Source organism: Sphaeramia orbicularis, unplaced genomic scaffold, assembly GCF_902148855.1.
Source record: "Sphaeramia orbicularis unplaced genomic scaffold, fSphaOr1.1, whole genome shotgun sequence".
Classification (NCBI taxonomy): Eukaryota; Metazoa; Chordata; class Actinopteri; order Kurtiformes; family Apogonidae; genus Sphaeramia; species Sphaeramia orbicularis.
Genome location: NW_021941698.1, coordinates 30,834 through 47,484, shown reverse-complemented (window position 1 = coordinate 47,484; position 16,651 = coordinate 30,834). Strand labels below are relative to the sequence as shown.

The 16,651-nt window shown below is 47.5% G+C and overlaps 1 protein-coding gene across 2 annotated transcripts; it reads right to left on the bottom strand.

The window, feature by feature from the left end:
- Positions 1-633: 633 nt before the first annotated feature.
- Positions 634-15,691, bottom strand: mlpha (melanophilin a). Of its 2 annotated transcripts, none has more exons than XM_030130720.1 (16): positions 15,546-15,691; positions 14,208-14,342; positions 10,438-10,659; positions 9,124-9,236; positions 8,984-9,028; positions 8,688-8,746; positions 8,514-8,603; positions 8,004-8,115; positions 6,991-7,184; positions 6,823-6,903; positions 5,813-6,040; positions 4,883-5,053; positions 3,900-4,061; positions 3,260-3,316; positions 3,112-3,157; positions 634-764 (listed from the first exon to the last, which is right to left on the bottom strand). In XM_030130720.1, exons 2-16 carry the CDS (start codon positions 14,315-14,317, stop codon positions 724-726), a joined length of 1,731 nt encoding a protein of 576 aa, XP_029986580.1. In that variant the 5' UTR covers positions 14,318-14,342; positions 15,546-15,691; the 3' UTR covers positions 634-723. The 2 variants fall into 2 exon arrangements, with proteins under 2 accessions (XP_029986580.1, XP_029986582.1); XM_030130722.1 differs by having other exon boundaries at positions 8,004-8,112.
- Between the last annotated feature and the right edge of the window lie 960 nt (positions 15,692-16,651).

Sequence of the window (16,651 nt, the reverse complement as noted above, 5' to 3'; positions counted from 1 at the left end):
GACCAAAAAAACTGAAAAGAAAAAGTGAAAGTGAATGAAAAGACGTGAAATAGCGGCTGAATCTTCAGGTGTTTATTGATCAGAACTGACACAAGAATCCATCTGGAATCAATACTTCAAAGAAACTAAACATGGTGTGGAGAATACTTCCAATCAATTGTCAATCAGTACAGCGATTAATTCAACAGAAACGATCGATAACAGTTCAGAAAGTTCAGAACATGAAGACAGTTTCAAAGGATTAAAGCAGGGGTGCCCAACCCTGGTCCTCCAGAGCCACTATCCTGCATGTTTCAGATGGAGCCCTCTTCCAACACACCTGATTCAAATGAGAAGTCTATCATCAGGCTCTGCAGAAGCCTGACAACGACCATCAGGTGTGTTGGAAGAGGGAAACATCGAAAACATGCAGGATAGTGGCTCTGGAGGACCAGGGTTGGGCACCCCTGGATTAAAGGATTCTTTTATTACTTTCATCTTTTCCTGTGATTTTCTTTTTTTTTTTTTTTTTTTAACTCATTCTTTTATATTTTATTTAATTATTTAGTTTGAAGTTTTGTATTTGAAGACATGAAATGAAGCCTCACATTGATCTGGTTATTGGGATTATTATGAAAAGGAATACATGTTTTATGTTTATTTATTCAATAATTAAACATTTTCAGACTTTGACTTCACGATATTATTGATCAGTGATTGGTTTTAAATGAGGGGGGTTTGTCTTCAGTACATGTTGGATCTCCACTGACTTCCATTAGAGTTTTCTGCAAAAAAAACAGACAAAAAGAAGAAGAAACAGGTAAAAATAGAGAGAAAATGGAGAAAATAGAGAGAAAATGCAGTAAAAAGAGAGAAAATACAGAAAAAATAAAGAGAAAACAGAAAAAACGGGGAAAATAAAGAGAAAATACAGGAAAAAATAAGCACAAAAAAGAGAAAATACAGAAAAAACAGAGAAAATACAGAACAAATAAACACAAAAAAAGAAAAAATATAGAGAAAAAATTGAGGAAATACAAAGAAAATAAAGAAAAAATAGAGAAAATACACAGAAAATATGGAAAAAATAAAGAGAAAAATGAGAGAAATCAAAGAAAATATATAGAAAACAGAAAACAGAAAAAAAAAACCCACAGAAAATATGAAGAAAAAACAGAAAAAAATACAGAGAAAACAGTTAAAGTCCAGTTCAGGTCCAGTCCAGGTCCAGGTCCAGTTCAGGTCTAGTTCCAGTCCGGTTCAGGTCCAGGCCAGGTCCAGTTCAGTTCTAGTCCAGTCAAGTCCAGTTCAGGCCCAGTCCAGTCCAGGTCCAATTCCAGTCCAGTTCAGGTCCAGTTCCAGTCCAGTTCAGTCCAGTCCAGTCCAGTCCAGGTCCAGTTCCAGTCCAGTTTAGGTCTAGTTCAGGTCCAGTTCCAGTCCAGTTCAGTCCAGATCCAGATCCAGATCCAGTCCAGTTCAGGTCCAGTTCCAGTTCAGGTCCAGTTCAGTTCCAGTTCAGTTCCAGTTCAGTTCTAGTTCCAGTCTAGTTCAGGTCCAGTCCAGGTCCAGTTCATTTCTAGTCCAGTCCATTTCAGGCCCAGTCCAGTTCAGGTCCAGTCCAGTCCAAGTCCAGTCTAGTCCAGTCTAGTCCAGTCCAGTCCAGTCCAGTCCAGTCCAGGTCCAGTTCCAGCCCAGTTCAGGTCCAGTTCAGGTCCAGTTCAGGTCCAGGTCCAGTCCAGTCCAGGTCCAGTTCCAGTCCAGTTCAGGTCCAGTTCGAGTCCAGTCCAGTCCAGGTCCTGTTCAGTTGTACTTCCAGTCCAGTCCAGTCCAGTTCAGGTCCTGTTCCAGTCCAGTTCAGGTCCAGTTCCAGTTCCAGTTCCAGTTCCAGTTCTAGTTCCAGTCCAGTCCAGTCCACTCCAGTTCAGGTCCAGTTCAGGTCCACTTCAAGTCTAGTTCAGGTCCAGTTCCAGTCCAATTCCAGTCCAGTCCAGTCCAGTCCAGTCCAGGTCCAGTTCAGGTCCACTTCAAGTCTAGTTCAGGTCCAGTTCAGGTCCAGTTCCAGTCCAGTTCAGGTCCAGTCCAGGTCCAGTCCAGGTCCAGTTCCAGTCCAGTTCAGGTCCAGTCCAGGTCCAGTTCAGTTCCAGTTCAGTTCTAGTTCCAGTCTAGTTCAGGTCCAGTCCAGGTCCAGTTCATTTCTAGTCCAGTCCATTTCAGGCCCAGTCCAGTTCAGGTCCAGTCCAGTCCAAGTCCAGTCTAGTCCAGTCTAGTCCAGTCCAGTCCAGGTCCAGTTCCAGCCCAGTTCAGGTCCAGTTCAGGTCCAGTTCAGGTCCAGGTCCAGTCCAGTCCAGTCCAGTTCCAGTTCCAGTCCAGTTCAGGTCCAGTTCGAGTCCAGTCCAGTCCAGGTCCTGTTCAGTTGTACTTCCAGTCCAGTCCAGTCCAGTTCAGGTCCTGTTCCAGTCCAGTTCAGGTCCAGTTCCAGTCCAATTCCAGTCCAGTCCAGTCCAGTCCAGGTCCAGTTCAGGTCCACTTCAAGTCTAGTTCAGGTCCAGTTCAGGTCCAGTTCCAGTCCAGTTCAGGTCCAGTCCAGGTCCAGTCCAGGTCCAGTTCAGTTCTAGTTCCAGTCTAGTTCAGGTCCAGTCCAGGTCCAGTTCATTTCTAGTCCAGTCCATTTCAGGCCCAGTCCAGTTCAGGTCCAGTCCAGTCCAAGTCCAGTCTAGTCCAGTCTAGTCCAGTCCAGTCCAGGTCCAGTTCCAGCCCAGTTCAGGTCCAGTTCAGGTCCAGTTCAGGTCCAGGTCCAGTCCAGTCCAGTCCAGGTCCAGTTCCAGTCCAGTTCAGGTCCAGTTCCAGTCCAGTCCAGTCCAGGTCCTGTTCAGTTGTACCTCCAGTCCAGTCCAGTCCAGTTCAGGTCCTGTTCCAGTCCAGTTCAGGTCCAGTTCCAGTTCCAGTTCCAGTTCTAGTTCCAGTCCAGTCCACTCCAGTTCAGGTCCAGTTCAGGTCCACTTCAAGTCTAGTTCAGGTCCAGTTCCAGTCCAGTCCAGTCCAGTCCAGTCCAGGTCCAGTTCAGGTCCACTTCAAGTCTAGTTCAGGTCCAGTTCCAGTCCAGTTCCAGTCCAGTTCCAGTCCAGGTCTTACTGTTGAACTCCTGATTGTTCTTCTTCCTCTGATGAGACGAAGAAACCTGAGGAAAAAAGAACCGATAAAAGAACTGATCCATCCACCATCCATCCGTATTCATGTGTCATTTCTATTGGTTAGTGTGTGGTCATGTGACAGCCTGTACCTTCTTCTTGGATCCTGCGGTGCTTAAAGCAGCGATTCGACTCTCAATGTCCGACACCTGAACACAGAAGGACGGTTTTAGTCGGAGTTTAGCACAGGTACTACGACTGGACTGGGGTTCTAGCTCCGCCCCAGACCCCTCACTCTCCTTTTGAACTGGTCTTTGTGTGTGGTTGAAGCTCCGCCCTACTGACTCCTCCCCCCGGTACCTCGCTCTCGGCGATCTGCCCTCTGACTCCTCCCCCTTGGTACCTCGCTCTCGGCGCTCTGCCCTCTGACTCCTCCCCCCTGGTACCTCGCTCTTGACGCTCTGCCCTCTGACTCCTCCCCCTTGGTACCTCGCTCTCAGCGCTCTGCCCTCCTGACTCCTCCCCCTTGGTACCTCGCTCTCGGCGTTCTGCCCTCTGACTCCTCCCCCTTGGTACCTCGCTCTCAGCGCTCTGCCCTCCTGACTCCTCCCCCTTGGTACCTTGCTCTTGGCGTTCTGCCCTCTGACTCCTCCCCCTTGGTACCTCGCTCACGGCGCTCTGCCCTCTGACTCCTCCCCCTTGGTACCTCGCTCTCGGCGCTCTGCCCTCTGACTCCTCCCCCTTGGTACCTCGCTCTTGGCGCTCTGCCCTCTGACTCCTCCCCCTTGGTACCTCGCTCTCGGCGCTCTGCACCCTGGCCGCCGTCAGCGCCACCACGTCCTCCAGTTCCGACAGTTCGGAGTCGGTTGTTCCTCCGAAGCGGTTCTTGGCGCTCTGCTCCAGCCGCTGCAGTTTGGACTCCAGCTGGAACGACTGACCGGCCGCCATGTAAACCTGTAACCATGGAAACGGAGGCGCACAAAGGTCACATGACTGCGCAGGACCCATGGCAACAACAGGGGGGCGGGGCCACTGTGTCTGCTGAGGGCTCGGTAGAAAAACAAACAGAACAGATGACTGTTCCGAAAGTGACGGATGAACATAAACTAGTGACAGATTCTGACCAATCAGAGGAAGCGGACTGGACTGAGGTAGGAGGGGTTTCAGATGGGACTGGACAGTACTGGTGGAGTTCCCCAGGGGTCAGGGTTGGGCCCACAACTGTTCATTCTGTTTATCAGTGATCTGTGTACGGGTTTTTTTATGATGGCATATTAGCGCCACATCGGAAAAACTAAAACACCTGTTACTACGAGAATAAAACCAGGATATTATGACAATAAAGTCAGAGTTAAAAAAAAAAAAAAAAGTAATTTAACAAAAATAGTGCTTGACTTTTATGAGATTAAAGTCGTAATATTTAGAAAAATAAATTTGCAATAGTGTGATAAAGTCATAATTTCTAAATTGTAAACTTTAATCCTTGTTGACGACAGTTTCCAGTTCCAGCGAACGCAACAAACGCAGCATCGACTTTCACTTCTGTTGGAGCAGACGACCAACGCTAACATGTTGATGGCGGGCGGGACTATCAGGCTCAGTATTTGGTGGGCGGGGCTAACAGGTTCAGTATTTCAGGTTCTATTGCAGGTTCTGGACCGCCGCCTCGTTTCGGACCGACCGAACGCATGGAACCGCAGCCGGTCCGAGACGAGGCGAAGGGGCGGAGCTTAGGCTCTGGGGTACACAGATGTGCAGGTGAAGGTGGAGCTTACATTTTCCTCTAGTTCCCTGAACGCATCGTCGGCCTGCTTTACGTCAGTGCCGGCTACGTGCGGGCGGTGGGCGGGCTCTGCCAGGCCATACTCGACCATGGCCTTTTCGGTGGCGTTTATGGTTCTGAGCGCCTCAGTGGTGAGGTCACAGAGGGCGGCGGCCGTCGATCTCTGAGGGACATGGAGAGGGAGGGACACGTTAGAATACAGGGAAGAGCACCGCCCACAGGGAGGAACCCCGCCCCCAGGGTTAGAAGACAGGGAGAGAGCCCCGCCCACAGGGTTAGAACACAGGGGGAAGCTCCGCCCACAGGGAGGAGCCCTGCCCCCAGGGTTAGAACACAGGGAGGAGCTCCGCCCCCAGTGTTAGAACACAGGGGAAGCCCCACCCACAGGGAGGAGCTCCCCCTAGTGTTATAACACAGGGAGAAAGACCGCCTCCAGCAGCCACCGACCTTGACCAGAACCTGAACCTGGACCTGAACCCACCGGCCTGGACCAGAACCTGAACCTGAACCCACTGGCCTGGACCTGGACCTGCCCCCCCCGGTCCAGAGGTGGAAGGACACCAGTGTACTTCAGGAGAAGACACTTCCCCATGACCACCATGGGGGGGGGTGTGGTGTAGGAGGGCTGGACATACTACCTGACCTCAGGTGGGCATGGTACCTAACCTCAGGTGGGCATACCTAACCTCAGGTGGGTGTGCCTAACCTCAGATGGGCATGGTACCTAACTTCAGGTGGGTGTGCCTAACCTCAGGTGGACATGGTACCTAACCTCAGGTGGGCATGGTACCTAACCTCAGGTGGGCATGGTACCTAACCTCAGGTGGGTGTACCTAACCTCAGGTGGGCATGGTACCTAACCTCAGGTGGGTGTACCAAACCTCAGGTGGGAGTACCTAACCACAGGTGGGCGTAGTCTTACCTTCTGCGCCTCAGTGGGTGCTTCGTCGCTGGAGGAGCTCAGACCCTGGTCCTTCAGGGGTTCCACAGGGGCACCCCCCCTCAGCCCCCCCACCCCTTTGGACAGGCTGTAGCTCTTCTTGGTGGGTTCTTCATCTGATGATAGGTTCTTATCACTCAGGTTTCCTGCCAGTTCACTCAGCTTCCTCCTCAGCTTCTCCTCCTCGTTGTGAGACAGCTGCACCCCCGACTGAAGCAGAGGTCAAACAGCCAGGGTTAAGGAGTCAGAGGTCAGGGGTCAAACAGCCAGGGTTAAGGAGCCAGAGGTCAAACAGCCAGGGTTAAGGAGTCAGAGGTCAGAGGTCAAAGGTCAGAGGTCAAACAGCCAGGGTTAAGGAGTCAGAGGTCAGAGGTCAAAGGTCAGAGGTCAAACAGCCAGGGTTAAGGAGTCAGAGGTCAGGGGTCAAACAGCCAGGGTTAAGGAGCCAGAGGTCAAACAGCCAGGGTTAAGGAGTCAGAGGTCAGAGGTCAAAGGTCAGAGGTCAAACAGCCAGGGTTAAGGAGCCAGAGGTCAGAGGTCAAACAGCCAGGGTTAAGGAGTCAGAGGTCAGGGGTCAAACAGCCAGGGTTAAGGAGTCAGAGGTCAGGGGTCAAACAGCCAGGGTTAAGGAGTCAGAGGTCAGGGGTCAAACAGCCAGGGTTAAGGAGCCAGAGGTCAAACAGCCAGGGTTAAGGAGTCAGAGGTCAGAGGTCAAAGGTCAGAGGTCAAACAGCCAGGGTTAAGGAGCCAGAGGTCAGAGGTCAAACAGCCAGGGTTAAGGAGTCAGAGGTCAGGGGTCAAACAGCCAGGGTTAAGGAGCCAGAGGTCAGGGGTCAAACAGCCAGGGTTAAGGAGCCAGAGGTCAGGGGTCAAACAGCCAGGGTTAAGGAGCCAGAGGTCAGGGGTCAAACAGCCAGGCTTAAGGAGTCAGAGGTCAGGGGTCAAACAGCCAGGCTTAAGGAGTCAGAGGTCAGAGGTCACAGGTCACTCACCTCCTCAGATGGTCCCATCTTCTCCTCCAGACGAGTCAGCAGGCTCTCAATGGCAGACATCCGTTTGTTCAGTTCATTAATCTACAAACAAACAGATGGATGAAAACATTTTGGTGTTGAATGAGCATGAGCGGTTTGGAGGTCTGTGATTGGTTGTGGGGTCCTTACGGGCGGGGCTTGGCCCAGGTTCTCTTGGGAGGAGGCGCGGCTGTTCTTGCGGCGGTTGGGTGGGGCCTGGTACATGGGTGCGTGTCTCTGGTACTCGTCCTCGTCCGAGGTATCCACGTACTGTTGCCGAGCAACCGAGGAGGTGATCTTAGAGAGAGAGCGAGTCCGGACCATCCGACTGTCCCCATAGTCATCTGACAGGTAAACAACAGCAGGTAAACAACCACAGGTAAACAACAGCAATAACAGGTAAACAACAACAGGTAAACAACAGCAATAACAGGTAAACAACCACAGGTAAACAACAGCAATAACAGGTAAACAACAACAGGTAAACAACAACAGGTAAACAACAGCAATAACAGGTAAACAACCACTGGTAAACAACAGCAATAACAGGTAAACAACAACAGGTAAACAACAACAGGTAAATGACAGGTAAACAACCACAGGTAAACAACAGCAATAACAGGTAAACAACAACAGGTAAACAGCCACAGGTAAACAACAGCAATAACAGGTAAACAACAACAGGTAAACAACAGCAATAACAGGTAAACAACAACAGGTAAACAACAGCAATAACAGGTAAACAACAACAGGTAAACAACAGCAATAACAGGTAAACAACAACAATAACAGGTAAACAAAACAGGTAAACAATGGGTAAACAACAACAGGTAAACAACAGGTAAACAACAACAGGTAAACAACAACAGGTAAACAACAGCAATAACAGGTAAACAATGGGTAAACAACAACAGGTGAACAACAATAGATAAACAACAGGTAAACAACAACAACAACAGGTAAACAAAACAGGTAAACAATGGGTAAACAACAACAGGTAAACAACAGGTAAACAACAACACGTAAACAATGGGTAAACAACAGGTAAACAACAATGGGTAAACAACAGGCAAATGACAACAGGTAAACAATGGGTAAACAACACAGGTAAACAACACAGGTAAACACAGGTGCAGCTGTTTGTTTGTGTGCTCAGAGCCCACCAGGCCTCAGGTGGTGGCGGTCCAGACTCTTGCGGCGGTTGGCGCGGTGGTTGAAAACCTCATAGTCACAGTCGTTTCTGTAGCCGCGCTCTTCCATCTGCATCTGCATCTGCTGACAAAAATGTTAGCCTTTCATAACTTTAGCCTTTCATTATGTTAACCTTTCATAATGTTAGCCTAAATAATCTTAGCCTTTCATAATCTTAGTCTTTTATAATGTTAGCCTTTTATAATGTTAGCCTTTCATTACGTTAGTCTTTTATAATGTTAGCCTTTCATTACGTTAGTCTTTTATAATGTTAGCCTTTCATTACGTTAGTCTTTTATAATGTTAGCCTTTCATTACGTTAGTCTTTTATAATGTTAGCCTTTCATTACGTTAGTCTTTTATAATGTTAGCCTTTCATTACGTTAGTCTTTTATAATGTTAGCCTTTCATAACCTTAGCCTTGATAACGTTAGGTCCACCTCTGATGACGGACACGTTTAGGTGTGGGTTTGAAGTCGTACCTGGACAGACGGTCGGCGTGAATAAGGGAAGTAGTCCTCAGAGTCGAAGTCCATGGGATGGACGGACAGCAGACGTTTACTCTTCCGCATCTGAAAGAAGAAGCCCACATCTGCTTCACCTCGGCCGCTTCATGTTCGGTGACATCAGAGTGCGACCTGTGGGACCGCCCTTACCACTTTGTAGCGCTGGGCCTCCACCTCGCCGTGGTCGTCCTCCGTCCCGTTGTAAACGTCTGGAGTTGAAAAGAAGAAGATGAGTCAACGCCTGGACGATTGAGGACCGCTATGTCCTGTCCACTTCTACGAGTTCACTCCTACGGGTCCGTTCAGGGTCCAGGGTTCTGTTCGCTCATTACCCGGGACCCACCCAAACACCACGGCACCAGATCTGCCCACTACCGCCCCCTTCAGGGTCTAGGACTCAGAGGGGCGGAGCTAAAGTCATGTTTGTGTTAGTTGATTGGACTTACTGCCGCGGACGTCGGGCATGCTCTGGGTGTCATCGTCACGACCGCCTGAAACACAAAACCCAGGACGAAAACGTTAAAAACATGGGGCTGATGGCGACGCCTCTGGCCCGGCCCCCCTACCTGAAGGCGTGCGGACTCACCGTCTCCGTTCAGCCTCTTGTACAGTGACCTCATCACTTTAGCGCTGCCGAAGCGTTTGAAGCGGTTCCGTACGTTGTCATGGTACCAGCCCAGGGTCCCGATCTTCAGAACCCTGCGGACAGACCAAAGGAAGGTGACGGGACCACCAGGACCACATGAACAGGACTAAACCACGGGGACCACATGAACAGGACAAGACCACCTAGACCACATGAACAGGACAAGACCACCGGGACCACATGAACAGGACAAGACCACCGGGACCACATGAACAGGACTAAACCACCGGGACCACATGAACAGGACTAAACCACTGGGACCATATGAACAGGACTAAACCACCGGGACCACATGAACAGGACAAGACCACCGGGACCACATGAACAGGACTAAACCACCGGGACCACATGAACAGGACAAGACCACCGGGACCACATGAACAGGACTAAATCACCGGGACCACATGAACAGGACAAGACCACCTAGACTACATGAACAGGACAAGACCACCGGGACCACATGAACAGGACAAGACCACCGGGACCACATGAACAGGACAAGACCACCGGGACCACATGAACAGGACTAAACCACCGGGACCACATGAACAGGACAAGACCACCGGGACCACATGAACAGGACTAAACCACGGGGACCACATGAACAGGACAAGACCACCGGGACCACATGAACAGGACTAAACCACCGGGACCACATGAACAGGACAAGACCACCGGGACCACATGAACAGGACTAAACCACCGGGACCACATGAACAGGACAAGACCACCTAGACTACATGAACAGGACAAGACCACCGGGACCACATGAACAGGACTAAACCACCGGGACCACATGAACAGGACAAGACCACCGGGACCACATGAACAGGACTAAACCACCGGGACCACATGAACAGGACAAGACCACCGGGACCACATGAACAGGACTAAACCACTGGACCACATGAACAGGACTAAACCACTGGACCACATGAACAGGACAAGACCACCGGGACCACATGAACAGGACTAAACCACTGGACCACATGAACAGGACTAAACCACCAGGACCACATGAACAGGACAAGACCACCGGGACCACATGAACAGGACTAAACCACTGGACCACATGAACAGGACTAAACCACTGGACCACATGAACAGGACTAAACCACTGGACCACATGGACAGTTTTGTGTATTTGTTTAGAGGGAGGAACCCTAGCCGGTGGGGCATGTCCACACCCTGGTGGCCCCTCCCCCTGTTTCCCCTGCTCCTCCCCCTGCTCCTCCCCCTGCCCCTCCCCCTCACCTGGTCATCCTGCAGTTGTCACACACCCATCCGTGCTCCTTCTTGTTGTAGCGGCTGCAGGACTTACAGGTGAACATGTGACAGTCCAGACACTGGCGTTTACTGTTGAGCAGGAACTTAAAGGGCTGCAGACAGCGGATGCACAGGGAGTCGCTGACGCTGTTCTCTGAACCCAGCAGCTCACGCTTAGTGTCCTCCTTCTCTATTTTGGTCTTCAGGTCCCTGAAAGAAAAGACGACAAAGGCTCAAAAACACAACACAGTATGGAGGGAGATTTGTGTCTTTACTGCTTTAACCAGAAAAAATAAATACATAAATAAACTGGTTATTATTATTATTATTATTATTATTATTATTATTATTATTATTATTAATAATAATAATAATAATAATAATAATAATATTTTCAATCAAAAAACCTGTTTTCAAACAAAGAAAAAACATGTTTGAATGAAAAACCAAATTCAGATTTTAAAAAATTGGATTTGAACACTGTTTTTCTTTGATTGAAAGTCTTTTTTTTGTTTTGATTTAAGTCATCTTTATTGTATTTGGGACATATTAGAGGTAGGATATTTATGTGTTAATTATTCAGTCTCAAACAATATCACTTCAATAAAAGTAATATTTTAAATTTAAAAAACCTGCACTTCAATAAAAAAGTATTTTCAATGAAAAACTTCAATTAAAAAATATTTTACATAAAAAAATTCACTTAAAAAAAAAAAAAAAAAAACTTAACATGTCCTGTATCATAAACCCGTTTTTTTTTTCTTTTCCTTAGCTCCTCCTCCATCATAAACCCTTCCTGCTAATGTGACCATGATGCAGCTGTTTCCAGGTCATGTGACTTCCTGTGCCCCGCCTTAACATGTTTGTCCACGTCCTCTTGGATGGAACACTGAGCATCATTCAGCTCCAGAGGCTGAAGTGGGTCCATGAACGGCCCCAGGGGCTGATGGGAGTCGCAGTCCCACAGATGAACACAGGTGGTCTTTGTGTGGTCCCGGACCGTGTGACTGCGCTGTGATCGACCCGACAACAACCGCCGTCATACCGAATTCCTGAACGCAGCATGTGAACAGACTGACTCAGAGCTGAACCAGGACCAGACTGAGCACGCTCAGACACCCAGAACAGACTGAGCACGCTCAGACACCCAGAACAGACTGAGCACGCTCAAACACCCAGAACAGACTGAGCACGCTCAGACACCCAGAACAGACTGAGCACGCTCAAACACCCAGAACAGACTGAGCACGCTCAGACACCAGGACCAGACTGAGCACGCTCAGACACCCAGAACAGACTGAGCACGCTCAGACACCCAGAACAGACTGAGCACGCTCAAACACCCAGAACAGACTGAGCACGCTCAGACACCCAGAACAGACTGAGCACGCTCAGACACCCAGAACAGACTGAGCACGCTCAAACACCCAGAACAGACTGAGCACGCTCAGACACCAGGACCAGACTGAGCACGCTCAGACACCCAGAACAGACTGAGCACGCTCAGACACCAGGACCAGACTGAGCACGCTCAGACACCCAGAACAGACTGAGCACGCTCAGACACCCAGAACAGACTGAGCACGCTCAAACACCCAGAACAGACTGAGCACGCTCAGACACCCAGAACAGACTGAGCACGCTCAAACACCCAGAACAGACTGAGCACGCTCAGACACCAGGACCAGACTGAGCACGCTCAGACACCCAGAACAGACTGAGCACGCTCAGACACCCAGAACAGACTGAGCACGCTCAAACACCCAGAACAGACTGAGCACGCTCAGACACCCAGAACAGACTGAGCACGCTCAAACACCCAGAACAGACTGAGCACGCTCAGACACCCAGAACAGACTGAGCACGCTCAGACACCCAGAACAGACTGAGCACGCTCAAACACCCAGAACAGACTGAGCACGCTCAGACACCAGGACCAGACTGAGCACGCTCAGACACCCAGAACAGACTGAGCACGCTCAGACACCCAGAACAGACTGAGCACGCTCAAACACCCAGAACAGACTGAGCACGCTCAGACACCCAGAACAGACTGAGCACGCTCAGACACCCAGAACAGACTGAGCACGCTCAGACACCCAGAACAGACTGAGCACGCTCAGACACCCAGAACAGACTGAGCACGCTCAGACACCCAGAACAGACTGAGCACGCTCAAACACCCAGAACAGACTGAGCACGCTCAGACACCCAGAACAGACTGAGCACGCTCAGACACCCAGAACAGACTGAGCACGCTCAGACACCCAGAACAGACTGAGCACGCTCAGACACCCAGAACAGACTGAGCACGCTCAAACACCCAGAACAGACTGAGCACGCTCAGACACCCAGAACAGACTGAGCACGCTCAAACACCCAGAACAGACTGAGCACGCTCAGACACCCAGAACAGACTGAGCACGCTCAAACACCCAGAACAGACTGAGCACGCTCAGACACCCAGAACAGACTGAGCACGCTCAGACACCCAGAACAGACTGAGCACGCTCAAACACCAGGACCAGACTGAGCACGCTCAGACACCCAGAACAGACTGAGCACGCTCAGACACCCAGAACAGACTGAGCACGCTCAAACACCCAGAACAGACTGAGCACGCTCAGACACCCAGAACAGACTGAGCACGCTCAGACACCCAGAACAGACTGAGCACGCTCAAACACCAGGACCAGACTGAGCACGCTCAGACACCCAGAACAGACTGAGCACGCTCAGACACCAGGACCAGACTGAGCACGCTCAGACACCCAGAACAGACTGAGCACGCTCAGACACCAGGACCAGACTGAGCACGCTCAGACACCAGGACCAGACTGAGCACGCTCAGACACCCAGAACAGACTGAGCACGCTCAGACACCAGGACCAGACTGAGCACGCTCAGACACCCAGAACAGACTGAGCACGCTCAGACACCCAGAACAGACTGAGCACGCTCAGACACCTGCACCGGGTACGGACCCACAATGCACTGGGTGCGAGTTATCTGTACGGTACGGATATGGTACCTATATGGGGTTAAGGGGGGGGGGAGGTGGAGAGAGAGAGAAGGGGGGGGGGGGTAAGAAAGAGAGAGAGGGAGAGAAAGGAGGGAGAGGGAGGAGCAGAGAGGAGGTCAGTGTATCTGCTGAGACTAGTCCCAGTCTAAATTCTTACCCCAGTCTCAGTCTAACTTTAGTCTCAGTCTAACTCTATTCTCAGTCTAACTTTAGTCTCAGTCTAACTTTAGTCTCTGTCTAACTTTAGTTTCAGTCTAACTTTAGTTTCAGTCTAACTTTAGTCTCAGTCTAACTTTAGTTTCAGTCTAACGTTAGTCTCAGTCTAACTTTAGTCTCAGTCTAACTCTATTCTCAGTCTAACTTTAGTTTCAGTCTAACGTTAGTCTCAGTCTAACTTTAGTCTCAGTCTAACTCTATTCTCAGTCTAACTTTAGTTTCAGTCTAACTTTAGTCTCAGTCTAACTTTAGTCTCAGTCTAACTCTATTCTCAGTCTAACTTTAATCTCAGTCTAACTCTAGTCTCAGTCTAACTTTAGTCTCAGTCTAACTTTAGTCTCAGTCTAACTCTAGTCTCAGTCTAACTTTAGTCTCAGTCTAACTCTAGTCTCAGTCTAACTCTATTCTCAGTCTAACTTTAATCTCAGTCTAACTCTAGTCTCAGTCTAACTTTAATCTCAGTCTAACTCTAGTCTCAGTCTAACCCTAGTCTCAGTCTAACTTTAGTCTCAGTTCTTACCCCAGTCTCTCCTCCTCTTTCTTGCGCAGGTTGAAGTCTCGTTGAATCACCTCCCACACATGTTTGGCCTCCTCGTCCGTCAGACGGGATAGGTCCAGTTTACGCTCCATCAGGCTCAGGGGGCGGAGTCACCTCCTGTACGACAGGGACAAAAAAAGACTGAAGGTAAAAAGTACTGGGACAAAAAAAAAGACTTAAAATCAAACTAGTAGGAGAAACTTCAGATACTTGTTGGACTTCTTAAATCTTTGACTGATGTCCATTCTGAGTGTCGTCTTTTTAAAAAAAAAAAAAAACTTTAAATTTTAATTTTTTTGTGTGTGTTATTTCACCTCAAACACACAAAAGACAAACTGGATCTGAAAAGTAGAAGTATTTCAAAAGAACACAAACACAGAACTTATGTCGCATTAAATACACAGAATACGACAGTAACTCAAACATGTCATCAGGATTTGGAGGCGGAGCCTAATACATTCAAAAGGTTCTAGTATTTACTGAAGAACATTAGTGTTAAGGGTAGGGGTTAAGGGTTAGGGATTAGGGCTAGGGGTTAAGGATTAGCAGTTAGGGTTAAAGGTTAAGGGTTGGGGGTTAAGGTTAGGGTTAAGGGTTAGGGGTTAAGGGTATTTAGACTGAGACAAAAGTCACTTTAAACAACCTTAATCCCTTTACACCTCCTTAAACCCTTTAAACCTCCTTAAACCTCCTTAAACCTCCTTAAACCGTTTACATGTCTTTAAACCTTTTAAACCTCCTTAAACCTCCCTAAACCCCTTAAACCTCCATTGACCCTTTACACCTCCTTAAACCCCTTACACCTCTTTGAACCCCTTAAACCTCCTTTAACCCTTTACACCTCCTTAAAGCCCTTAAACCTCCTTAAACCCCTTATACCTCCTTAAACCCATTACATCTCCTTTAACCCTTTACACCTTCTTAAACCCTTAAACCTCTTTGAACCCCTTAAACCTCCTTAAAGCCCTTAAACCTCCTTAAACCCCTTATACCTCCTTAAACCCATTACATCTCCTTTAACCCTTTACACCTCCTTAAACCCTTAAACCTCCTTAAACCCCTTAAACCTCCTTAAATCCCTTAACCCTCTTAAACCCCTTAAACCTCCTTAAATCCCTTAAACCTCCTTTAGCCTCCTTAAACCCTTAAACACAGACAAATCAAACCAGTGAATAGTTGTGATCCAATAAATACTTTTAGATATTTAAGGGTTAATTTGATGAATTTACCCTTTAAACCAACCATTTCAACTTAAATTTAAGGAGTTCAGGAGTAAATGATCTTAATTAAAGTGAGAGTTTTAAAGTCTTTTAAACTCACCGTCTGTGTTTCCAGGACGTTCACTGATGAACTGTGGAGTTGAACAGACAGTCAGCTGATCACATGACCTGCATCCAGCTGTGACATCACCCTGCCGCAGGGCGACCAATCACATGGCAGCGAAGAGCAGAGGGACAACAACAGCATGGAAGAGCCCAAATATGGACACTACTGACAACAGCATGGAAGAGCCCAAATATGGACACTACTGAAGAAAAAAGACAAACACATGTAATATAAGTTTGTAAATATTTAAGTAAAACCTAAAAACTTCATATGACATTAACCAGATAAGATGTCCAATATATGGACAAAATATATGAACATATATGGACAAAATATATGAACATATATGGACAAAATATATGAACATATATGGACAAAATATATGAACATATATGGACAAAATATATGAACATATATGGACATAATATATCAACATATATGGACGAAATACATGAACATATGTGGACAAAATATATGAACATATATGGACAAAATATATGAACATATATGGACATAATATATGAACGTATATGGACATAATATATGAACATATATGGACAAAATATATGAACATATATGGACAAAATACATGAGCATATAAGGACGAAATACATGAACATATATGGACAAAATACATGAACATATATGGACATAATATATGAACATAAATGGACAAAATATATTAACAGATATGGACAAAATATATGAATATATATGGATTGCATATATGAACAGATATGGATGAAATACATGAACATATATGGATGAAATACATGAACATATATGGACATAATATATGAAAATATATGGACATAATATATGAACATATATGGACAAAATATATGAACATATATGGACATACTATATGAAGATATATGGACATAATATATGAACATATATGGACGAAATACATGAACATATATGGATGAAATACATGAACATATACGGACATAATATATGAACATATATGGACGAAATATATGAACATATATGGACGAAATACATGAACATATATGGACGAAATACATGAACATATATGGACAAAATATATGAACATATATGGACGAAATATATGAACATATATGGACGAAATACATGAA